Consider the following 27443-nt stretch of genomic DNA (forward strand, 5'->3'; position numbering starts at 1 on the left):
CCTATCATATGACCCACAGAATGGGAAGTGCAGGCTAGAAGAAGCTCCAGACAGTTGATACGTACAAGTAATACAGCATAACTCATCTTTTTAATAACGTCATTCAACTAAACAGAGCAAGGTATGGCAAAACTTTACTTCTCGTGAGGTTGAAGAGAGTTAGTTAGCAGACGGAGTCTCTGTGCTTGAATTACCATATACAAGGAAACTGGCGGGGGTGGAAGGGGGTCTTCAAACTCGTTTTTTCGAGCGAATACTGTCCTGGCTCTTCTGTTATTTTTTAGCCCAATGTAAATGTCCACCACTGTTGCATCTAGAGACTAAAAGCAGATGCAAGTTATTGAATGTTTCTCTTCTTATCCTGCTCACATACATCATACTAAAGAAAATTTCCCACTTCCGCCTCCGTAACCTATCCTATGTTCGCTAATTCTTCTCTTTTTGTAATGATGAGAAACATGTCCAGTTTTTTTATTACATTAGGCATCAACTGCTGTAATTTCCTGCTGGCAAGTTTCCCTTCTAATATGTTATCATAGCTCTGATTAAAAACTCTGCTGCCAGAGTCCTTACACAGACCTGCAGCGAGCATATAACACTCATCCTGCTCCGCTTGCAGTGCCTCCCTGTATATTACAAGACTGAGTATAAAATTCCAGTAATAATGGCCTTGTACCCGACTACATCAGTACCCTTCTCAATCACTTTGCTGCTGTCCGTTCACTACGGTCCACTGATTCTGCCAATCTGCCTCCAGCTCCATTGCACCCAGACTTTAGAACTATCTCCCCAAATTATTGAGATCATACGACTCAATTCGTACATTGGAAAAACCACTTTAAAACTCATTTATTCAGGAAGATATTTAATTTACCCGGATATACCCGTCTTTCAGTTTACAAAGATTCTCAGGATAATTTACGTTTGTATCATAAATTATGCTGTTTGTTGATTGGTTTCTCGTAATATTTTTTACATTTTTAATTTTATTCTGGTATATTTTCTGTCTTTCTAATCCAATGTTTTGTGTTTCCAGTATCTATCTTTATGTATTGTTTTATGCAGATATTACTTCTCCAATGTTGTATATGCCCTGTTGTTCTATTAAAATTTCTCTGAAGTACTTTGAGCATGGGAAAAGTACTGTATACATAAAGTGTATTATTATTTTGAAGTATCATTTTTAAGGTATGGTGAATTATAAAAAAGAAAACATAAAAGCTAATTTTTACAGTGATTCCAATTTAGCATTGTGCGAGTGAATAGAAGTGCGTATAGGAAAGAGTCTGCCATGAAAATATTCACAGCTATATAATTATTTGCTGCACTGATTTTTGGGAGGGACATGGTTGGCACTCCAGTTAAAACTTGGTGAATTGGGGCCACCTTTGAGGAACAATATCATCTACCCAATTAAATAATTTACAGATTATTTATCAGAGTAGGAGTGAGAAGTGATGGAGGAGATGGGTCTTTTGAGGGAGTCGGGAAGAACATGCTGATTTCTGATCTGGGACTTGAGGTGTCAGTGGCTGTGGGAATGGTCATGGGTGGGCACAGTTGGACACTAGGTCTAGGGTTGGTTTTCATCCTGTCCCCAATCTTGTCAAGATTAATGTGGAGGCCAGCGATTTCAGCTTGGGGGTGTCTGTTCATTTAAATGAGACATGAGCTGTCCTTTAAAGTTACTTTTCAGATGCTTCACAGAGTTGGTATTTTACTTTAAATGGCCAAGTTTCAATATTTTATTTTTATAAACTTAATTTAAAAAAATGAAAATTATTATTTATTGTCATCCAACAGTTTCGGTTGCAAGTAACATTTCTGTTTCAGCTATGTAATATCTGTATAGACTATTAACCCAATGCAGCTATTACGAACTGGCCTGCACTTTTAATAAGATTTTCAGATGGAAAATGCACAGCTTATCAGTCACTTTAGGGCATGCCGTTATAACCCATGGGCTTTGTTGTCTAGGGGTTAATAAACTGCTTCAACCTGCACCTAATTCTTCCACACTGAATGTGGATTTCATTTTCTGTGATAAAATTAAACACCTGAATAATTCAACTATTGTTGGTTCATTATCCTTTTTTTATATCTTCCAGTCAAACCTGCTCAGCTCCTATGCTGAGATTTTAACTATTTTAATCCTCATCCATTAATAACCTCTACTGTAAAATGGGTCCTACTACTTGTGTACTTAATTACATTCACCACCACACTTTTCAAGTCAACTTTACTGTTATGTGTACATAGTACAAGAATAGTAAATTCATATTTGCATGTCTCCTCAGAACCATTGACATAAATCCAGTATTACAAATTAAAAATACATAAATTCTGACTTTATGCAATAATTATGCCTGTCATAACAGATAAATGTATGCCTTGATACCAGCTGGTTTGAAAATTGTCTTCTTAACACACACGTTAAAGTCTGATCTTGATTTCTTAAGATTTACTGTATATCTTATTTCACACTTTCATTTTCTATCTGAAATTCTTGTGTGTGTTGTGGCTTCACAATTCAGGCAGACTATTACTGTAACCTGTAATTACCTGAAGGAAACCCTTTCGGTCTGTGGTCAGGATACAGAACATCTGTGAAACTGCTATGCTTGGAGTAACAAATGATTTACTTGTGGCAGCAGTTTCTGGGCAAGTCAGCATATTAAATCTGTTAGACCTTAGTGCAATATTTGATGGTGTTAATCACAATATTTTACTGTTTAGAATGGATGGCATTTTGGGTATCACTGCAACTGTTCTCCAGTGGTTTAAGTCTTACCATTGACAGCCAACTGTTTGTCAGTCTTGGTGACAGCAGGTGTAGCTTCACGCATGACACACATGGTGCTCCATAAGGTTCTATCCTTCACCATTTTCTCTTCTGCACCTACACGCTTTCCATTGGCATATTTTTTGCAGCTTTGGACTGTGTTATCATTTGCATGTGCATGATACGTGGGTCTTTTTTATTTGTATAAGTGGATGTTCACCACAGATCTCTTGGCTGATGCCTTGCCTTGAAGAAATTAAATGCTGGATGGTGCACAACTCTTTAAAATATTTCTGCAACACAACAAAACAGAAGCCCATGTTATGAAAATGATATCCTTTATGGCCTACAGGGGGCATTGCAGCACCTGAAACCCCCAGATGCAACTTCACAACATAGTCCCGGGTTTACATTAGAAGTATTTATTTATACAATGCCTTCACAGGGCTTTAGTTTCCTTTCTTCTGTAACACGCAACAAGCATTAACCTTCTCCTCCTACCACTCCCCTGCAGTCTCATCCACCTCCACCCAACTCTGACTGCTCAGTGGACGAAATCAGCCCCTTTTATGCCAGACCTAGGAATACATCCGGTGACAAGGAGGAAGTACACCTGGGTCAGGCAGAAACCCTTGAAAGTAGGGACAGACCTCCCCAGCAGCTACCCCTGTCTGCACCTAGGGAACCACAATTCCCAACATGCTTTGCAGATACAGGACTGGGCATACTGGCCCAGGAATGCTGCTGTCCAGTGTGTTGGGGGAACATGTGCTCTTGAGAGGCAGTAGTAACCCCAGAAACCATCCATTACATTGGCCTCCCTGCCAAGTTAAGGTATGGAGTTTATCCAGCCCAGTCCTGCCATCCTTCACACATTTTTATTCATTCTGTGTTCATGCTATTGTCTTTTGCAAGAAATCTTGGTGTTATTTTTAATTCCTCTATTTCTTACCCAGCCCACATAAATCATATTAAGAAAGTTTCTTACTCCCACTTCTGCAACATATGCACTCATTCCAATGTTGTTTTTTTTTTTTTGATACTGGGAGGCTTGTTCATGCATTTATCATATCCTGCACTGACTGCTGTAACTCAAGTGCATGGTACCACGTCTAATGTGTTATTTCAGCTGCAGTGTTTTGTGCTTGAAAGGTTCTTACTTGGGCCCAAAACAGTGAGCACAAAATACCTGTTCTGTTCCGCCTTCACTGCCTCTGTATGTACAGTGGGGCAAAAAAGTATTTAGTGAGCCACCAATTGTGCAAGTTCTCCCACTTAAAAAGATGAGAGAGGCCTATAATTTTCATCATAGGTATACCTCAACTATGAGGAAAAAAAAATCCAGAAAATCACATTGTCTGATTTTAAAGAATTTATTTGCAAATTATGGTGGAAAAAAAGTATTCGGTCACCTACAAACAAGCAAGATTTCTGGCTCTCACAGACCTGTAACTTCTTCTGTAAGAGGCTCCTCTGTCCTCCACTCGTTAAATGTATTAATGGCACCTGTTTGAACTCGTTATCAATATAAATGACACCTGTCCACAACCTGAAACAGTCACACTCCAAACTCCACTATGGCCATGACCAAAGAGCTGTCAAAGGACACCAGAAACAAAATTGTAGACCTGCACCAGGCTGGGAAGACTGAATCTGCAATAGGTAAGCAGCTTGGTGTGAAGAAATCAACTGTGGGAGCAATTATTAGAAAATGGAAGACATACAAGACCACTGATAATCTCCCTCGATCTGGGGCTCCACGCAAGATCTTACCCCGTGGGGTCAAAATGATCACAAGAACGGTGAGCAAAAATCGCAGAACCACACGGGGGGACCCAGTGAATGACCTGCAGAGATCTGGGACCAAAGTAACAAAGGCTACCATCAGTAACACACTACGCCGCCAGGGACTCAAATCCTGCAGTGCCAGACGTGTCCCCCTGCTTAAGCCAGTACATGTGCAGGCCCGTCTGAGGTTTGCTAGAGAGCATTTGGATGATCTAGAAGAGGACTGGGAGAATGTCATATGAAACCAAAATAGAACTTTTTGGTAAAAACTCTACTTGTCGTGTTTGGAGGAGAAAGAATGCTGAGTTGCATCCAAAGAACACCATACCTACTGTAAAGCATGGGGGTGGAAACATCATGCTTTGGGGCTGTTTTTCTGCAAAGGGACCAGGACGACTGATCCGTGTAAAGGAAAGAATGAATGGGGCCATGTATCGTCAGATTTTGAGTGAAAACCTCCTTCCATCAGCAAGGGCATTGAGGGCTGGGTCTTTCAGCATGACAATGATCCCAAACACACCGCCCGGGTAACAAAGGAGTGGCTTCATAAGGAGCATTTCAAGGTCCTGGAGTGGCCTAGCCAGTCTCCAGATCTCAACCCCATAGAAAATTTTTGGAGGGAGTTGAAAGTCCGTGTTGCCCAGCAACAGCCCCAAAACATCACTGCTCTAGAGGAGATCTGCATGGAGGAATGGGCCAAAATACCAGCAACAGTGTGTGAAAACCTTGTGAAGACTTACAGAAAACGTTTGACCTCTGTCATTGCCAACAAAGGGTATATAACAAAGTATTGAGATGAACTTTTGTTATTGACCAAATACTTTTTTTCTACCATAATTTGCAAATAAATTCTTCAAAAATCAGACAATGTGATTTTCTGGATTTTATTTTTCTCATTTTGTCTCTCATAGTTGAGGTATACCTATGATGAAAATTACAGGCCTCTCTCATCTTTTTAAGTGGGAGAACGCGCACAATTGGTTGCTGACTAAATACTTTTTTGCCCCACTGTATTTTAGGTTTGAGTATAAAATTCTTTTGCTAACCTATATATAAATGGCCATCCACAGGATTATGTTAGTAGCATCTTGCACCACTATTTTACTGTTTGCCCACTTCAATCCACTGATGATGGCATTCTTGCCATGACCCAACTAACCTGTACTCTATGTGTGACAGAGCACTTGGCTGTTCTTCAGCCGAACTGTGGAGTGGACCTCCTAAAGTAATTGATTGTCTGACTCAACTCTAAAAAACATCTGCTCAGGGAGGTCCTTTACTTGCACTGACGTTTTGACCCTCTGCATCCAGGGGCTCACGATGATATGCTGTATTAAAAATGATGTTATTAGCCATGTGCATCTAACATCTTGTATTTTTATTCCTGTTTGTTTTTCGGAACTTTATCATGTATTTATTTTTTATTTGCTATTTAATGTTTGATATTATTTTGTATTTAGTGTTAAAGTATCTTTTTCTCTGCTTTTATTCCTGTTGTACACTTTTAAATGTTTGTGAAGTGCTTGGAACCTATATTTAAATAAGGTGAATAATTATCATTATTTACCATAGGTACTTACAAATAAACCCACCCTCAAATTCTTCACCAAAATCTGACAAAAAATGCATCACCCACAGACAAGCCGAATGTGAAAATTGAAGTGAAATCAGTTATTAGTGCAACATATGTTGCGGGTAATGCATTAAAAGTAATGAGTGTTACGTAGTCAGATGACTTTTTAAAGTAACTGGTAACTTAACGCAGTATTTGTTGTTCTGAAGTAAAAATAACTGCATTAAAAAGAAGTTGCTACCAAAGCTTATTCCCGACACTCCAGAAGAAAGAAAGGATGTTGTCTGCCAGGGCCGGTAATATTGTGCACATGTCTGCTCCTCCGGCAGTAAGGTGACAGATAGTGGGGAAGACATTAAGCACATGACATGCAGCCAAGTGAAAAGAATTAATTAAAAGTTATTCCCTAGTCATGTAATGATTGATGTTTGTTAAGTATCGAATTTTCTGAATATATCAAGTAATCTCTTCAGTTTATGTGCAGAGTATGAGGTGTGTACTAGGAGAGTAGTGGTGGAGGTAAAATTAATTCTAATCTGACCCACGTTTGTGTGAATTTTATGTATGCTTTGTACTGTAGTGAAGAAGTAGGAATGATAAGTTTTTGATATATGTATACAATAAGCTATGAGGGTGGGTTAAGAGCTGGGATACACTTTTGAAGTTTGTTTGAAAGATATTTGAAAAAAATAAAACAAACTAATATTGGAAGGGGGGTGGCATAGTGGTAGCGCTGCTGCCTCGCAGTTAGGAGACCCGGGTTCGCTTCCCGGGTCCTTCCTGTGTGGAGTTTGCATGTTCTCCCTGTGTCTGCATGGGTTTCCTCTGGGTACTCCGGTTTCCTCCCACAGTCCACAGATATGCAGGTTAGGTGCATTGGGGATTCTAAATTGTCCCTAGTGTGTGCTTGGTGTGTGAGTGTGTTTGCCCTGCGGTGGGCTGGCACCCTGCCCGGGGTTTGTTTCCTGCCTTGCGCCCTGTGTTGGCTGGGATTGGCTCCAGCAGACCCGCCGTGGCCCTGTAGTTAGGATATTGCGGATTGGATAATGGATGGATAGAATATTGGAAGGTTTTTGTTTTTCAAAATAACTATATTGAGTTCATATTAATTGTATATATTGGTACTGTGTATTTTTTCAGGCTATTTCAATCAAGATTGTTTTTAAAAAATATATAGAAGTAAAAATACCTGCATTACTTAAAAAAAAAACATAAAAAAAAAAACACACAAATATGCATTACTACTCTTAGTCCCAGCACTTCTGGAGTTGGTAACAATGTGTATGAGTGTGCTCTGGCTATCTGGTGGCAGCTAGTGAAGAAGAACAGCATGCAATCAAGTGAAAAGAACTGAATAAAAGTTGTAGGCATACATTTAATCCTGCATGTCCTGATGGGTAAATTTTATCTGATCAGTGATTATTCCAGCAGTACCGAGTGCAAAGGAAGAAGCAAACGTTGTGAACAGCGGTCCTCTGCAGAGCACAATCACACAGCCAACCAGTAAAGTGTTTGCTGCGTGCAATCCAGTAACAGAAATAAAGTATCAATATAGTTTTAATCCAAATATTTGCTATAGATATTTTGAAACAGTGTGATCCTGCGGCACAGCACACGAAGGACTAAATGCGTTTATAAAATTTAAGAAAATTGTCAAATTTGGTTGTGCTTCTGGTCACTTTTATGAAGCTTCATATATTGACTTAAGATTAAATAACAAATGCTGGTCAGTGAAATGTGCAGTTTTTCATACAAAAGAAGAAAAAGTTGTGCCCTGTTTGTAATATCTATCTAAAATATATGGTACTTTTTTTGGTGATTAATGAGTAATGTAACCAAGTTACTTTTAAAAGTAATGTTCCTGTATACTGTTAGCACATTAAGTAAACTTTATTAATCCCAAGGGAAATTCAGATGCATACAGCAGCAGAAACATAAACAAGAATACAGACTCGCAACTTACTGTATACAGCCAAGGAATCGATAGATAAATAAATAATAAATAAATGTAGATTGTGCAGATGTTTCAAAATGAGCTTAAAGAGTTAGGAGGAGCATTGAATTGCCTGAGAGGCGCTTAATGAGCACACCGTGGTGGAATGAACCTGTGGTTAAAAGTGTCCCAAGAGAGCACCTCATGGAGGGGATTATTCATGATGGCATCCAGTTCTGCCACCATCTAATTTTCATTTGACAGGCTTTAATAGTTTTTCATACTTTGTAATATTTTGATTGTGATCACAGTACCAAATGAATGTGCCAAAATTCTAGCAGCTTATTGTAAGAAGCTTGTGGAAGGCAAATCAAAATGTTCAGCTCATAATTAACAATTTAAAGACAAAGCTACCAAATATTAACAAAGTGTATGTAAACTTGTGACCCACTGGAATTGTGATTTTGGCAATAAAAAGTGAAATAATCTGTCTGTGAACATTGTTGGAAAAAATTACTTTTTCCCTATACAAAGCAGATGGTAGCACAGCGGAAGTGCTACTGCTTTGCAGTAAGGAGATTTTGGGTTCACTTCCCGGGTCCTCCCTTAATGGAGAGCACTTTGAGTAGTGAGAAAAGCGCTATATAAATGTAAAGAGTTATTATTAAATGATATGTCAAATGTATAGTTTGTTAGTATAAAAACTGTGGAGGGCTGATAAAGTGAGTTTTAAAGAATTCACCCTAAGTGTATATAAACTTATGCGTTCTACTGTAATTCCCACACATGGGCCCCAGGAGGCAGTCTCCCATTGTCCATCCATTATATTGACCTGCTGGCCAGGAAAGGGATCACCTTGTTTTCTGGCTGGAATTATATCCCATCCCTGCCCTCCATTAGAGCAGTCAGGTTTTTATAATAGCAAAGGATCAGTTTCTCTCAGATTCACTGAAGTTTTGCAACATAATAGAAAGAAAATGGTATTAAACAGTAAATTCACATGTGCCACAAGCAACATGGATTACTAAGTGCACACAGACATAGTGCAAAACAGCAAAAACAAAGGCCAAACAAATAAACACATGCAAGGTCCCAGACATGTACAGACAGTTTATACACTAGTGCACATCAATGTATAGTGTCCCTAAAGATGTATTGTTCTTGTGCCAGTATGACTGTTATAATTGGCCAAGAGCACTCATTACAGATTCAGAAAACTGAAGGCAAAACAAAGCCCCTTCATCACCACCTGCTCATTCCATCATGCTGTGCTAAACATGCTGTGGGACGAGGCATTACTAAGCGTAAGGGTGGCATTAGTCGTGATGGCCTTTTCATTTTGGCATCAAGTGAGATCAGAGTCAGTCCTTGTAATACAGCTGGCCTTTCTGATTAGTTTACTTAAATGTGTGTGGCATCCCTGGAGTTGACAGCACTCATCTGTCTATGATAGAACATGTCCATAAGTTTGTAGCACACATGAAATGATCTGAGCCTCCTCCATAACAAGAACCTTCTGTATTCAACAGGTCTGTGTTATCCACCCAGCCTGGTGTAATATTTAAAAATCCCCACCACTTTCACCTCGTCTTTACAGAACTGCATCACCTCTGTCTCATCCCTCGTGAAGAGGTGATTAGACTCTGAGGTCCTCCATACTGCTTAAGTTGGCCACTGGGTCATTTGATTGATCAGCTGCAGCTGTTTGACAGAGAAGAGTTAGAGAAGAGTGTGTGAATGATTGAAATGTTTACAAGTTGTAGCAAAAATGCTGTTCTTGAAGGCCATTTAGCACATCTGTCAACTTCAGCTATGGCCGACAGTGTAGATCAATCAAAATTTTTTTTCATAGACAGGAATAAGCTGTCCAAAGATCTGTTTGGAGATGGAAAGGTGCTGGGATGAGAAGTCATACAATTATGTTTGGACACTCTTAATATTTAACTTTTTTAACATCCTAGTACAGTAATCCCTCCTCCATCGCGGGGGTTGCGTTCCAGAGCCACCCGCGAAATAAGAAAATCCGCAAAGTAGAAACCATATGTTTATATGGTTATTTTTATATTGTCATGCTTGGGTCACAGATTTGCGCAGAAACACAGGAGGTTGTAGAGAGACAGGAACGTTATTCAAACACTGCAAACAAACATTTGTCTCTTTTTCAAAAGTTTAAACTGTGCTCCATGACAAGACAGAGATGACAGTTCCGTCTCACAATTAAAAGAATGCAAACATATCTTCCTCTTCAAGTCAGGAGCAGATGTCAGAGAGAGAGAGAAAAAAAGCAAATAAATCAATAGGGCTGTTTAGCTTTTAAGTATGCGAAGCACCGCGGCACAAAGCTGTTGAAGGCGGAAGCTCACACCCCCTCCGTCAGGAGCAGAGAGAGAGAGATAGAGAGCCAGAGAAAAACAAACAAGCACAAATCAATACGTGCCCTTCGAGCTTTTAAGTATGCGAAGCACTGTGCAGCATGTCGCTTCAGGAAGCAGCTTGCACAGAAGGTAGCAACGTGAAGATAATCTTTCAGCATTTTTAGACGAGCGTCCGTATCGTCTAGGTTTGCGAACAGCCCCCCTGCTCAATCCCCCTACGTCAGGATCAGAGAAAGTCCGCGCAAGACAGAGACGGAGAAAAGTAAGTTGGATAGCTTCTCAGCCATCTGCCAATAGCGTCCCTTGTATGAAATCAACTGGGCAAACCAACTGAGGAAGCATGTACCAGAAATTAAAAGATCCATTGTCCGCAGAAATCCGCGAACCAGCAAAAAAATCCGCGATATATATTTAAATATGCTTGCATATAAAATCCGCGATGGAGTGAAGCCGCGAAAGGCGAAGCACGATATAGCGAGGGATTACTGTACACTAAAATATAATTTGGAACTTGAAACATTTTGCTTTATTGTATCTATAGAACAAGAGGTGGGTTATTTTAAGCTCTTCACAATACTGACTTAGCAGAATATAGGTTTGTGGGATCATTATTGTCAAATGTACAGAGTATTCACATTATACAGATTAATCATCATGTTTACTAATTTCAAAATAAAAAACAGGTGATAAAAAAACAATGTTCTTTTGTTACAGCTGCTCCCAAAAATGACAAATCTGGACCACAGCAATTGGGCCAACAGGGTTGCTGATTTTTTTCATAGCCCTAGCCATTTTCTCCTTGCCACATCTACAGATGCTTTTTTAGCGGACATTCTTCATGACATAAAGAATGACAAAATCAGCGAAGGTACAAAGGTAAGCACCACACAATTACATGCTATCTTGATTTGTCTGGTAGGCAGAGAAAAAGGTAGAATGGGGCAGGTACAGGATTCAGCAAGGTCTCAAGATGGACTGGCAGTGTTGGCACTTATCATACCAGTGGATGAATGAGAACAGCACATGGACTTGGTAAGAATGAAGAGCATTAGGAAGTGGTCCAAATACCTGATCCATAAAGGGCACTGTCTTTGCCTAGGTATATTTGTAGAATGGGTTAAAGGAAGAAAGCAGGTTTTTTGTTTTTTTTTTTTGAAATGGTGACCCTGTGGTTCTTGTTAACTACCCCATCCATCATTTACACTGACTCACTGCTAATTTCTATGCTCTTGTATGTCGAGAATTTGTTATTTTTGGGTCCAATTGGATTCCATAAGTGTGGTAACTCCTTGCTGGGCTGTAACCATGAATGCTGTCATTTTGACTCGTTCTCTTGGTTCAAGGAAGACAGTTCATAGTGCTTCAAATGTGAAGAAAAAGCAGACAAAGCAGAAGTTAAACAACAACCATTTGATTCTCCTTTGTGTTGTGCTGCACTTCTACTCTCGATCAGGCCTCACCCAAAACCCCTCTGCAAAAGCACATCATACTCCTTTTTTTATTACAGTAGGTAGAAGCAACCAGTTGCAAGAGGTATAGAAAAGAATCACCCACTTTGAAAATATTCACATTTTGTTGCTTTGCATCCTACAATGAAAACACACACACAAATATGTTTAGCTTTATTTACTCAGTGCAGCCTACAGTCAGGTCCATAAGTATTTGGACAGTGACACAATTTTCATAATTTTGGCATCGTAAACCACCACAGTGGATTTGGAATAAAGCAATCATGTGATTGAAGTGTAGACTTTCAACTTTAATTTAAGGGGTATAGCAAAAATATTGTATGAGCTGTTCAGGAATGACAGACTTTTTATACATGGTCCCCTATTTGTAGTTGCTCAGAAGTATTTGCACAAACATTTTCAATATTTGGTTGAAAATCCTATACAATTAATGACTGCCTGTCTGAACCCATAGTCATCTCCAAGTGCTGAGTTTCCACCCTAGTGATGCTTTGCCAGGCCTTTGCTGTCGCTTTTTTCAGTTGCTGCTTGTTCTTTGGACTTTCTGCCATCAGTTTTGTCTTCAGCAAGTGAAATGCATGTCCAGTTGGGTTGAGGTCTGTAGATTGACTTAGCTTGAAGAATCGTCTACTAGTTTGTGTTGAAAAGCCTTTGCTTTGCTTTCGCATTATGTTTTGGCTCATTATCTATCTGTACTGTACTAAAGTGTCATCCTATCAGTGTAGCAGCATTTGGCTGAATCTGAGCAGATAGTATAGCCCTGTACACTTCAGAATTCATCCTGCTACTTCTGCCAGCAGTCACATCATCAATAAACACAGGTGACTGACTTCCACTGGCATTCAGGCATGTCCATACCATAGATAGATGATGTGTTATGCACCAGATGATTTGACGATTCTTGTCTTCTCCATACTCTTCTCTTTCTAACATTCTGGTATACAGTAATCCCTCCTCCATCGCGGGGGTTGCGTTCCAGAGCCACCCGCGAAATAAGAAAATCCGCGAAGTAGAAACAATGTTTATATGGTTATTTTTATATTGTCATGCTTGGGTCACAGATTTGCGCAGAAACACAGGAGGTTGTAGAGAGACAGGAACGTTATTCAAACACTGCAAACAAACATTTGTCTCTTTTTCAAAAGTTTAAACTGTGCTCCATGACAAGACAGAGATGACAGTTCAGTCTCACAATTAAAAGAATGCAAACATATCTTCCTCTTCAAAGGAGTAAACAAATCAATAGGGCTGTTTGGCTTGTAAGTATGCGAAGCACCGCGGCACAAAGCTGTTGAAGGCGGCAGCTCACACCCCCTCCATCAGGAGCAGAGAGAGAGAGAGAGAGTTAGAGAGAGAGAGATAGATAAAAAAAATCAATACGTGCCCTTTGAGCTTTTAAGTATGCGAAGCACCGTGCAGCATACTTAAAAGCTGCACACAGAAGGTAGCAACGTGAAGATAATCTTTCAGCATTTTTAGACGAGCGTCCGTATCGTCTAGGTGTGTGAACAGCCCCCCTGCTCACACCCCCTACGTCAGGATCACAGATAGTCAGTGCAAGAGAGAGAGAAAGAAAAGTAAGTTGGGTAGCTTCTCAGCCATCTGCCAATAGCGTCCCTTGTATGAAATCAACTGGGCAAACCAACTGAGGAAGCATGTACCAGAAATTAAAAGACCCATTGTCCGCAGAAACCCGCGAAGCAGCGAAAAATCCGCGATATATATTTAAATATGCTTACATATAAAATCCGCGATGGAGTGAAGCCGCGAAAGGCGAAGCGCGATATAGCGAGGGATTACTGTATATTGATCATGGCTTCCTTTGTCCAAAGAAAATTGTTCCAGAACTTGACAGGCTTTTAAAACATGTTTTCTGGCAAAATCTAATTTGTCCTTCCCATGCTTGAAGTTTACCAGTGGTTTGTACTTTGTAATAAACCCTCTCTCTTTACTTTCATAAAGTCTTCTCTTGATTGTAGACTTTGGTAATGGCAGGTCGTCCTCCTGGTGACTGTTCTTGGTTTGGATAAATGTTATGAAGGGGTTTTTCTTCACCAATGAAAGAATTCTGCAATCATCCAGCACAGTCGTCTTCCATGATTGTCCAGGCCTTCTGAAGTTGCTGAGCTCACCAGTGCATTCCTTCTTTTTAAGAATGTATCAAATGTTTGATTTGACCACTCCTGGAGCCTCATGCGTAACACCGTGCGTAGAATTCACACTAAAACATGGCGTAAGGACAAAAGTGGAAATGTGCATACGCACAAAAAAATCCAGATGCATAAATCTGTGCGTTCGACAACTTCCATGTTCTTCCACTCCATAAACCCCAGTAAGCATGAAAAGTAACGCACGTGCCTGCTGCCACTCCCCATACTCCTCCCAGAATTAAGCCTCTTTGAATATGCAAATCAATATAAATAGCCCTTAAGCTCAGCGTTCTGTGAAAAGGCAATGGCAAAAGCACGGGGGGAAATAAAAGAATTTTAGCGAATACCTAGTGGAGGCAAGGAAAAACGTACTATTTGTTGGATTAAACAGTGGTATAAAAAACAAAAGGAAGTTGATCAAGTGACATAGAGTGTCAGAAAAACTCGAAAGCTCAAGTTCACAAAGTCGCACAGTGCCCGAAATAAAAAAGAAGTTGTCAGATATCAAAGTTGCCATGAAAAGGCGAGTCGTAGCCCACTGTCTGAGTGTCATATGAAAGCTTATTAGGGTACATATAAAAAAAAATAGGCACACAGTGGGGAAAAAAGCACGGAATGTCAACTTTAATCTCGAAATTTCCACTTTAATCGCATAGTTTATTTTGCCATTAAAGTAGAACATCATAAAATTCATCTTAAAATCGCTTAATTTACTAGTTTCCCAAATCCCTTTGTAACTAAAGTAGCACATTAAATGCTTTGTTTTGTATTTGATCTTCTATGTACTCTATATGTGTGAATCATGCTTCTTAAATGGGCTTTCTCTTCCTCCGACAGGACACAGAATCCAATACATTCGTGATATTACAGCTCTCTGACTAATTAAAATACTGAGACGTATACTTGATATCATTTTCATGATGATAGGAGTTAAAGCATGTTATTAAACATGGGAACACGGTGGTGCAGTGATTGTTCATGCCTCACGCAAGATGCTTGCTGCCGTGCACAACCTTAGATGAAATAATTTATTGCAGCAGTACTCTCTCTTTCAAATGTACTAACCTCCAATTCCTGTCCTTACTTTTCTTTCTCCAAATACCCAATCACCACACAATTAGCTCTGTAATAGACGTTAAGCCATCTGTAAGCTGAGAACGCTGATTCATCAAAACTTTTAAGGAACATTGAAATATCTTCATAGTACATGTTAAATTATTCTATCCATCTATCTTTCCAGTGTTGTGCCAGCCCCAGCAAGAATACAGCGCGAGGCAGGAACAATCCGTGAATGGAGCACCAGCTCCTTGCGGGACCATGTCTTCACATGTTCAATTATTAACAAAATAGATTGTTTAAATGAAGTTAAAGTTTTATCTGTATAATATAATAAACATATTTTGCTGCATTTCATCGTCATCATATGTAAATACACGCTTTATAAAGTGGCTCAGGTTGTGCAATATTATAACTGTATTGCAAGTTTACAGTGAGGTAATTGTACTTATAAGTACAAACAGTTCTACAAGGAGCACTTGATGGACTGATTGAGTGCGTTTATAGTTCTTGGGATGAAACTGTTTCTGAACCGCGAGGAAAGGCTCTGAAGCATGTGCCGTATGAGAGCAGTTTAATAGACAGCATGGCTGAGGCAGCATGTACTTGATGCTGTATACCGATAATTCTCTTTCCAATCAGCTGCTGTACAGCTGTGATTCCCCACTCAGATACAGTGATATAAATACTCCGAGTGGTGCAGTGAGAGTAATATGGAAAAAGATGATCTGCTGTGGCAACCCCTAACCGGAGCAGCTGAAAGAAGAAGAAGAAGGTGCAGTGAGAGTAACAATGCTAAAGCAGCTATGGTATTTAGAATAGTTTGACCATTCTGTGGACCATTATATTGTTACAGGTTAATTACAATCAGATGCATTAAACTAATAAACATAAAATATGTAGAAACGGTTCGTACGCACAAAAGTGTTGCGTACGCCAATTTCCATGCTCACATCGCAATGTATAAAAACTAAACTTGGCGTAAAGCCATGCACATTTTCACGCCAACTCAATCCCTGGCATTCTCAACTTCTCAGCTCGGTTTTGCAAACCAGCAGCACCCATCGTCAAAGCAGTGCTATTGTTCCTGTGTGGTTTCCCTTTCCTTTTTAGATCCACATCCCTGATGCAGCTTTATCAAATACACTGAAATTAACCGCATATCGTTTATTAGTTTAAGGCATCTGATTGTAGTTAAAATGTAACAATATAATGGTGCACGGAATGGCCAAACAATTCCAAATACCATAGCTGCTTTAGCGTTGTCACTGCACCACTCGTAGTGTTTATCCCACTATATCTGAGTGTGGAATCACAACTCTATAGCAGCTGATCGTTAAAGAGAATTATCGGTATACAGCATCAAGCACACGCTGCCTCAGCCATGCGTACAGTCTATCTGAACTGCTCGCGTACAGTCTATTTGAACTTCTCTCATACAGCAAACGCTTCAGAACCTTTCCTGTAGGGACCTCGCTGTTCAAAAACAGTTTCATCCCAAGAACTATAAACTCACTCAGTTAGTCCATGAAGTGTTCCTGGTAGAACTGTTTGTACTTTAAAGTAAAATTTCCTAACTGAAAACTTGCGATACAGTTATAATACCGTGTTTCCCCGAAAATAAGACCTACTCCAAAATTAAGCCCTAGCATGATTTTCAGGCTGCTCTGTAATGTAAGTCCTACCCCAAAAATTAGCCCTAGTCTAGATTGTCAGCTTAAAAATAAGGCGCCTAAGGCCAGGTTTATACTTCACACGATGCGACGTGTGTGGCCGAAACATCCATTAAATTCCGAGGACACCTTGCCACAATATCTTTGAAAAGAATGTTTAATGATTACATCCATCCTCTGAAAAGGATGTTTAATGATTACATCCATCAATTCGGGGATGCGCCCATTCCAGCAGCATTGGCGCAAGACAGAAACAAAATCCTTGGACGGGGCATCAGCTCATCGCAAGGTGAACACAAACACACACATACATTGGCGTCATTTTAGCGTCACCAAATCCCCAAACCTTCATGTCTTTGGATGGAAAACTGAGCACACTGTGGAAACCCACCAGGAAAACATGCAAACTCCAAGCAGGGATCACAAGGATAGTGACTCCCTGCGAGACAGCAGTGCTACCGCTCTGCCACTGTGCCACCCCAACATGTGTAACTATTAACAGTATTCATTATTTAAACAAAGTTAACGATTTATCTGTAAAATGTAACATACATATTTTAATGCATTTAATCATGTAAGTGATATCAAGTATAAATCTAAGAATTCTAAATGTGCAGAGAGCTGGAATATAATAAATTTAATATGTTCTGTGTGTCAATCTATTGCTTCTTGCTGCTGCTGTCAGGTCAGGAGGAAGCCCCAGCGATTAACAACTGGGTCAGTTTTAAGATGACGTTTACGATGGTCTACTTTAATGATAAAGTAAACTACGAGGTTAAAGTGGATATTTCGAGTGTAAAGCCGAAATTCCCACTTTAATTACAAAATGGACCTTTTCATTGTGTCCTTAATTTTTTTTTCTCTATGGCTCAAATACGCCTCCTTACATTGTATTCTATTATTAATGTGACGGTGCAAAAAGAAAAAAAAAAAAAAAAGACGGCACAGAAGATGGTATGTGAGATATTTAAAATATATCGTGTCATTACGATCAGGGAATATGCGATGCTTGAATATAAAAGCAGCATGAATACATTTGTATGTTGGCATTTTGCTTCACCACATCGAACCATTCATTAAACATCGAAATATGCACATCGATCCTGGAGGATCCTAAAAGCAGCTGGAGTAGCAAGAAATTCAGGCTGGAATTCAGGTTTTGAATGTGGAGAATTATGACGATTTTCCAGAAGAAAATGACATGACTATATTTGGATAAATGTAAATTGTTATACATGAATAAATATAAGATATCCCCTGAAAATAATCCCTAGTGCATCTTTTGGAGCAAAAATTAATATAAGACCCGGTCTTATTTTCGGGGAAACACGGTATTGTCCAACCTGAGCCACTTTATAAAGCATATATTTACAGATGATGACGACTGGCTTCTAAGTCAATTTAGATTTCCAGGCACTATGTTCTTGGAGCTCTTGATATCATTTTTAAGATGAAATGTGGCAAAGTATGTTTATTACAGTATACAGATGATAAAATTTTAACATCATTTAAATAATCTATATTGTTGATAATTAAACATGTGAGGACACAGTGGTAGCGACGAGCTGGCACCCAGTTCGGGGATTGTTCCTGCCCCATGCTGCGTGCTTGCTGGGACTGGCGCAAACCTAGATGGATAGAATAATTTAAACATGTTGATAAATAGATAGATACTTTATTAATCCCAAGGGGAAATTCACATACTCCAGCAGCAGCATGCTGATAAAGAAAATATTAAACTAAAGAGTGACAACAATGCAGGTATACAGACAGACAATAATTTTGAATAATGTTAACGTTTACCCCCCCCAGGTGGAATTGAAGAGTCGCATAGTGTGGGGGAGGAACGATATCCTCAGTCTGTCAGTGGAGCAGGAAAGTGACAACAGTAAGTCGCTGAAGCTGCTCTGTCTGGAGATGATACTGTTTAGTGGATGCAGTGGATTCTCCATTATTGACAGGAGCCTGCTCAGCGCCGTCGCTCTGCCACAGATGTCAAACTGTCCAACTCCATGCCTACAATATAGCCTGCCTTCCTCACCAGTTTGTCCAGGTGCGAGGCGTTCTTCTTCTTAATGCTGCCTCCCCAGCACACCACCGCGTAGAAGAGGGCGCTCGCCACAACCGTCTGAGACAACATCTGCAGCATCTTATTGCAGATGTTGAAGAACGCCAGCCTTCTAAGGAAGTAGAGCCGGCTCTGTCCTTTCTTACACAGAGCATTAGTATTGGCAGTCCAGTCCAATTTATCATCCAGCTGCACTCCCAGGTATTTTATAGGTCTGCACCCTCTGCACACAGTCACCTCTGATGATCATGGGGTCCGTGAGGGGTCTGGGCCTCCTAAAATCCACCACCAGTTCCTTGGTTTTGCTGGTGTTCAGGTGTAGGTGGTTTGAGTCGCACCATTTAACAAAGTCCTTGATTAGGTCCCTATACTCCTCCTCCTGCCCACTCCTGATGCAGCCCACGATAGCAGTGTCGTCAGCGAACATTTGCACGTGGCAGGACTCCAAGTTGTATTGGAAGTCCGATGTATATAGACTGAACAGGACCAGAGAAAGTACAGTCCCCTGTGGCGCTCCTGTGTTGCTGACCACAATGTCAGACCTGCAGTTCCCGAGACGCACATACTGAGGTCTGTCTTTAAGATAGTCCACGATCCATGCTACCAAGTATGAATCTACTCCCATCTCTGTCAGCTTGTCCCTAAGGAGCAGAGGTTGGATGGTGTTGAAGGTGCTAGAGAAGTCCAGAAACATAATTCTTACTGCACCACTGCCTCCGTCCAAGTGGGAGAGGGATCGGTGTAGCATGTAGATGATGGCATCCTCCACTCCCACCTTCTCCTGGTATGCGTACTGCAGAGGGTCAAGGGCTTGACGGACCTGTGGCCTTAGGTGGTGAAGCAGCAGCCGCTCCATGGTTTTCATCACATGCGACGTCAGAGCGACAGGCCAGAAGTCATTCAGCTCACTAGGATGTGATACCTTTGGGACTGGGGTGATGCAAGATGTTTTCCAAAGCCTCGAGACTCTCCCCTGTTCCAGGCTCAGGTTGAAGATGCGCTGTGGAGGACTCCCCAGCTCCAATGCACAGGCCTTCAGCAGTCGTGGCGATACTCCATCTGGACCCGCTGCTTTGCTGGCACAGTCTCCACAGTTCTCTTCTTACCTGGGCTGCTGTGATTGTGGGTTGGGGTAGACTCATTCCTATGCTGGTATCAGCAGAAAGATGGGGGGAGGGTGCAGTACTCCAAGGTGAGATTGGGTTAGGGTGGTCAAACCTGTTAAAAAAGTTGTTTATCTGGTTTGCTCTCTCTCTCCACGTCTCTCTCGATGGTGGCACCCTGCTTCGAGCTGCAGCCAGTGATGATCTTCATCCCATCCCACACTTCCTTCATGCTGTTATTCTGCAACTTCTGCTCCAGCTTTCTCCTGTACTGCTCCTTCGCCTCACTGAGCAGGACTCAGAGTTCCTTCTGCACGTGCTTGAGCTTATGCTGATCACCGCCTTTAAAAGCCCTTTTCTTCTGGTTCAAAAGGCCCTTGATGTCACTTGCAATCCATGGCTTGTTGTTAGCATAGCAGCGTACTGTTCTTACTGGAACTACAATGTCCATACAGAAGTTGATGTAGTCAGTAGTGCAGTCAATAACCTTCTCAATGTTCTCACTATAAGATCCATCCATCCATCCATCCATTTTCCAACCCGCGGAATCCGAACACAGGGTCACGGGGGTCTGCTGGAGCCAATCCCAGCCAACACAGGGCACAAGGCAGGGACCAATCCCGGGCAGGGTGCCAACCCACCGCTGGACACACACAAACACACCCACACACCAAGCATACACTAGAGCCAATTTAGAATCGCCAGTCCACCTAACCTGCATGTCTTTGGACTGTGGGAGGAAACCGGAGCGCCCGGAGGAAACCCACGCAGACACGGGGAGAATCGAACCCAGGTCCCCAGGTCTCCCAACTGTGAGGCAGCAGCGCTACCCACTGCGCCACCGTGCCGCCCCACTATAAGATCCCTGCAGGATATCCCAGTCCGTAGTTCCAAAGCAGTCTCTCAAAGCCTGCTCTGCCTCAGGGGACCACTTCCTGAATGAGTGTGTGGTTGTAGGTAGCTCCCTCACTCACTGGTTTGTAGTGAGGCTGAAGCAGAACCAGATTATGATCTGCTTTCCCAAGTGCAGGCAGTGGGGTGGCACTGTTTGTGTCTTTAACGTTTGCATACAGTACAACAAAGATATTTCAATGTTCCTTAAAAGTTCTGAAGAATCGGCATTCTCAGCTTACAGATGGCTTTACATTTATTACAGAGCTGATTGTGCGGCGATTGGGTATTTGGAGATATAAAAGTAAGGACAGGAATTGGAGGTTAGTATGTTTGAAAGAGACAGTACTGCTTCAATAAAATATTTCATCGAAGGTCGTGCACAGCGCAGCAAGCATCTTGCGTGAGGCATGAACAATCTCTGGACGAGGCGCCAGCTTGTCAGTATCACTGCGCCACCGTGTTCCCATGTTTAATACATGCTTTAATTCCTATCGTCATGAAAATGATACCAAGTATACATCTTAGTATTTAAATTGTTCAGCGAGCTGTGATATGAATGTAATGTATTGTGTGTCCTGTCGGAGGAAGAGAAAGCCCATTTAAGAAGCATGTAGTGATTCACACACATAGAGCACATAGAAGAACACATACAAAACAAAGCATTTAACATGCTACTTTAGTTACGATGGTATTTGAGAAACTAGTAAATTAAACGATTTTAAGATGAAGTTTATGACCTTCTACTTTAATGACAAAATAAACTACGTGATTAAAGTGGAAATTTCGAGATTAATGTTGACATTTCAAGCTTTTTTTCCCACTGTGTCCCTTTTTTTTTTTTCTTTATATCCTAATAAGCTTCCATATGACACTCAGATGGTGGGCTACGACTTGCCTTTACACAGCGACTTTGATATCTGACGACAACTTTTTTATTTCAGGCACTGTGCGACTTTTCTTGCTATATGGTTGCGAGACATGGACGCTATCCAGTGACCTGAGACAAAGACTGGACTCCTTTGGTACTGTGTCTCTCCGGAAAATCCTTGGGTACCGTTGGTTTGACTTTGTGTCGAATGAGCAGTTGCTCATGGAGTCCTGAATGAGGCACATTACCTGAATTGTGAGGGAGCGTCAGTTACGGCACTACGGCCATGTGGCGCGTTTCCCCGAGGGTGATCCAGCTCGTAAGATCCTCATTGTTGGGGACCCGAGTGGCTGAACCAGACCAAGGGGTTGCCCACATGACACCTGGCTGCGGCAAATAGAGGGTCATTTCTGGAGGGTGGGACTGGACCGTGTGTCTGCCTGGGGGGTTGCAAACAGGGATCCCGAGTTGTTTCGTTGTGTATTGGGTACGGCAACGCACTGTACCAGTGCATGCTCCCCAACTTGACTCGACTGTGCGACTTTGTGAACTTGAGCTTTCGAGTTTCTCTGACACTCTGTGTCACTCGGATCAACTTCCTTTTAAACCAATAAACAGTATGTTTTTCCTTTCCTCCACTTGGTATTTGCTGAAATTCTTCTATTTTCCCCTGTGCTTTTGCCATTGTCTTTTCACAAAACGCTGACCTTAAATGCTGTTTATATTGATTTGCATATTCAAAGAGGCATAATTCTGGGAGGAGACTAGGTGGGATCGTAGGCACATGTACGTGCATTACTTTTCTCACTGACCGGGATTTATGGAGTAGAAGAATGTGGAAATCTGCATTTCCACTTTTGTCCGTACGCCATGTTTTAGTGTGAATTCTACACACGGTCATTCTGCATGAGGGCCCAGATCTTAAAAAAAAAAAAACAAAAAAAACAGTAACATTCTTTTATTGTGTTTGTATGTTTTACTTTGTTCTATTAAAATGTATTTTGTAATAAATTTGTTACAATGACCTTGTATCGTGATACTGGCCAATTTTCAAAAATTATCCGCACTGCGGCTGTAGAATTTATTTTAAATCAACTTTCAGAAAAGACAAATACATCATTTTTTTGACGTAATCTCCCTGCTTTTCAATACACTTTGTCCATCTGTCAAAAAGCTTTTGTATTCCTTCATTAAAAAATGTTTTAGGCTAAGCTGTAAGCCACAAATGCACCTCTGTCTTCACCTCTTCATCAGACGTGTATGTCCGTCCTCGTAGGGCTTCTTTTGAAACCCAAGTCTGTCGTGGATTATTGCATAGGCAGAGCCATGGCTGATTTGCCACATCATCTACTGTCACTCGTCTGTTTGACAGAATCATTTCACATGCACGCTCAATGTTGTCACAGTCATGGACATGGATGGACGTCCAGCTCCTTCTTCAAGGCTGACACTTGTGTGATCTTCCTTGAACCTCTCTATCCGTTCATACATACTTCTTTGCAACATAACACTTTCTCCATACTGTGCACAAAGTCATTGATAAATATTGGCACCAGGCACACCCTCAGACCACAAAAATAGAATCACTGCACTTTGCTTTTCTTTTGTGCAAATCATGAGTGGGGTAGCCATTGTTTCTCACACCACAGTTATAAATGATCTGACATAACACATTCACAGCAGTGACTTGGGAGACAGGGACCTTGTACAGAAAGACAATGCTGCCAACAGACATTTTTGGAATAATCTAGGACTCCTAGTTCACCACAACGTTGAACAGTACATCATGCCTACAATAAAACGTGGTGTAGTTTTGATGTTGAGGGGATGCTTTGCTGCCTCAGGACCTGGAATACCTGCCATTATTGAAGGAACCGTGAGTTCTGCACTTCAACAGAATATTCTTTGAGAGAATGTCCAGTATTATGTCTGTGACCTGAAGCTGAGGCATAATTGGGTTATGCGGCAGGAAAATAACTCAAAACACAACAACATGCCTACAGGTAAAAGTTTTGGAGAGACCTAGTAAAAGTTCTGACTTGAACCCAATACAGATGATGTAGTAGGACCTGAAGCAAGCAGTTTATGCTCACAAATATATCAACATGTTTGCGTGAAAGCAGTCCTGAGACTAAAATTCCTCAAGTTATGTGAATGACTGATTTGTAGAGGTGTTTAGTTGTAATTGTTGCTGCAGCTACATATTGAAATTAGGGAGGCAGTCACTTTTTCACATTTGTGATTAGATGACTTTGTTCATTAAATAAGGAAATGAATGTTTTAAAATATGTGTGTTCTCTCAGGCTCCCCTTCTGTAATATTGCATTTTGTCTTAAGGCCATTCATACAAAAACAGAGAGTTTTGAAGGGGGCGAATACTTTTTCACAGCACTGTGCCTTATATTTACCTAATGAGTCTGTATTGACTACATCTACTTGGTTCCTTTGACAGGTTCTATTGCTCAGCCCATTGTTGGAGTACCCAACTCTGTTGTGCACATCGCCACACATCGCAGAACAGACAGCATCTTCGTTACTAGACATCCTGATTCAAACGCCACACACCCCTAAGACGGTGAATCTGAAGAGCCACCTCATGCTCTCCATCACCAGTGTGTTAATATCCACCTCCTGCATGAAGCCAGGACTTGGAGTGGCCGAGAGGCTTATAGAAGCTTTGATTCAAACTTTGCAGGACACAAATGACCATAAGTGTGGAGTTTTCTGTCGACCCATGAGAGCAATCGCAAGCGAGTGTCTACGAGAGTTTGAAGTTTGTTACCCGGGACTTCTTTCCCAAAAGCTGGACATCCTAAGCTCCCTCAGACAACATGAAAGTTCACCTCTTCACCAAAGCTTTTCTCTTTTGTATTCTGTGGCTCTGAAAAATGCAGTACGCTGGCTGACGCTACAGAATGACATTGCAGACCGAGATTTAAAGGACATTTTGGTGAGAAGTGAAGGGCTGGCCTGGAGTGCAACTGAAAACATGCTGAATCTGTTCCCCATCACCACAGGGGATGTGATTCCAGTGCTTCCTTACAGTATGGAAATTAGAGAGCTGAAGTCTGTTATTTCCTTGTTGTTAGAGGAGTCCTATCTTCTCACTCCTATATGCCAGGCCTCCTTGCTACGGGAGTTAACCCAGGTGGTTGCCATGGTTCAGTCTCTGTCACCGACAATTTTTAAGTCTCAGCTTTTGCGCCTGTTTGGGACAGTGGAGATTTCCCTTCTGCATGCGATGCTACAGATGAAAGGCACCTTCACAGACAGTCTGTTCACGGCTGAAGATGAGAACTTTCTTCTGAAACGTTTGGTAGGTATGGCTCAGCACCCTCTCCTGCCTGTGCCTCATAAACTTTTCTACATAGACTGTATTCTTCACTTCCCAGAGAACAGACCAATTTGTTCAAGTGGAGAGGAAAACTTGCCTGTGTTGGTGACGCCACAGATGACCTCCTTGCTCTTTCCTACTGTTTTTAATGAAAGCCATACAATGTTATCCCGGTTCAATCTTCTTTGCCTTGTGTATCTGGAAGCTGGGAATGAAGAAGATAAAGGAGCAGGCTATATGTATGAGCACCTGATGGCCCTTCAGGCAGTTGTTGAGCACCACAGCAGCAGAGAGATAGCAGTGACATATTTTAGATCTGTGTACATTTTCTTATATTATTTTTACCAAAACGAGAAATACCCAGGAAACCTCATCCAGAGCCTGTGTCAGCTCTACCAAAAGCATTGTGACTTTGCTCCTCATTTTATCAACTTAGCCGAGTGTACCCAGAGAACTTTAGATGATTCCCCATGGCCTACTGACCTCCTTCAAGCTGTCCAGATTTTAATTGTACAACTGCCTCAAGATCAACTCATCCAGTCGAGCCTGAGCTGGAACTTGAAAATGCTGAGCAGAATAGCCAATGAGAGCCAAGTTTCACAAGGCAGCACCGTTCACTTCTTGCTGAATCTCCTCTTAAATTCAGGACTCTGCACATCTGGGAATTGGCGGATGGGCAACAGTGTGCTTACTGTGTGCAGAAATGTATTACAGCATCCCAGCTTGGACAAGATCTTCATCGAGCTGGCCGACCTACTACAGTTTATGATGCTGCGATTTGAAGATCTAGACATTCAAGATCACGCCCGATTCTATTACACTCTGCTCACTAACCTTTCCAAAGACAAACTTGCCTCTATCCTGGCTAGTGGAGCAGGAGCAAGTCGGACCAAAGTCAGGTCATTGTCCTCCATAATGGCAGAAAGTGAAGAACTATCCAGCTCTTTGACTGTACATTCAACCAGGCACCCAGTGTTGCAGCTGATTAAAGTTTCAGCAGATGATGGAAGCAGGCGGCAACTTACCGACTGTGGAGAGCCACTGGAGGACATTCCTGATTGCGACCTTTTCAAAAGCTATTGTGATCAGTTTCTGCACTTGTCTCCAGTGATTATTTTGAACTACCATCTGACATTTGTAGGGAGTGTAGATCCTTCCTTTGCCAAACTTTTCTGTATCCGTTTACATTTTGAGCTCACAGATGGCAATTACGCACCTTGCAGTGAGATCACTGTCCCAAGCCTCTTCCAAGAAAGGAAGCCCCACTTGATTACTCTCACTTTAAAACCCATACGGCCTTACCCCACCGTGCTTAAAGTCTGTGCTGTATTTACTACGGAAGATGGAATCTCCTGGCAAACCCAGCTCAACCCAATCTCTGTTGGCTTTTCCGAAGTCTTTCTGTCACTTCCAGTTCCTCGTCAGTGGCCTGTACACAAAAAACTGCAACTCTTTGACCAGATGTGGTGCTTTCTGAGCTCGGAGAAATCGGAAGTGTCTGCCACTAGCAGGTTCTGCTTTGAAGCTGATGAACAGTCCTTAGAGCGCATGCTTGATTTGCACTTGAGCACGTTTGCAATTTCTAAGAACCCAGAACCAGAGACTTACAAAGTTCTTGTGTTTCTGCCTCCAAAATTTCACATTTTGTTGCAGATACAGAGGACAGAAGATGCAGTCTGTGTTAGTATTGTGACAGACAGTTGGCAGCTCCTACCTTTCATAAATGCGTACCTGCAAAGCATCACATCTTCTAGCGGCTTGGATAGCAGTCTTTCTGTATTAAAGCTATAAAAATCTATTCATCCTAACTTGATAATCTTTATTTTTTAAAAGTGCTTATCTATTTAAATATTACATATACTTGCAGAAGAGACATAATATTCAGGTAAGAACTTAATATTGTCTGTACTACGACTATAGTGTTTGGATTAAACTCTCTTTTATGTGTGAAACACAAATATTTGCCAAAATGCAAAAGGGAATAATGATCCTTAAATTTAGAACCGAAAATGACTAAGCTCATAACTTTTCAGAAAGCATTATTTGTTTTTGTGATTTTTTAAACATTTTTGATAAACACCGATTTTTATACAAAAAATATTAGTCTTTCAAGAAATTCTTAAAAATCTCTTAAAAATATTACCCATTCTGGAGATGTACCCTAACTATTTGTATTATGGGTAGATATGTGTGGTCTGCTTGAAGTCGCAATACAAAATTACTGGGGGCATACTTGATTCAAACAAGGAGACTGACCTAACGGGCAGATCAGTTCCACAGCTGTTACTAGTATTTTAATGAGTGAGGTTTCAAGAACTGCAATTTATTTGCAGCTATAAGCCTCAGACACTTTGTGTGTTTCACTTTTGTTAACAAA

At 41.2% G+C, this 27443-nt stretch overlaps 1 protein-coding gene across 2 annotated transcripts; it reads left to right on the forward strand.

Annotated features, from left to right (window-relative positions):
• On the forward strand, positions 1-26874 carry ap5b1 (adaptor related protein complex 5 subunit beta 1). 2 transcript variants are annotated; one of them, XM_028807708.2, is made up of 3 exons: positions 1-121; positions 11166-11327; positions 24185-26874. In XM_028807708.2, the coding sequence occupies exons 2-3, from the start codon at positions 11178-11180 to the stop codon at positions 26855-26857; spliced, it is 2823 nt and encodes a 940-aa protein (XP_028663541.2). In that variant the 5' UTR covers positions 1-121; positions 11166-11177; the 3' UTR covers positions 26858-26874. The 2 variants fall into 2 exon arrangements, with proteins under 2 accessions (XP_028663541.2, XP_028663542.2); XM_028807709.2 differs by lacking the exon at positions 11166-11327.
• Positions 26875-27443: the final 569 nt, after the last annotated feature.

The sequence above is a fragment of the Erpetoichthys calabaricus genome, chromosome 8 (genome assembly GCF_900747795.2).
Source record: "Erpetoichthys calabaricus chromosome 8, fErpCal1.3, whole genome shotgun sequence".
NCBI classification, from domain to species: Eukaryota; Metazoa; Chordata; class Cladistia; order Polypteriformes; family Polypteridae; genus Erpetoichthys; species Erpetoichthys calabaricus.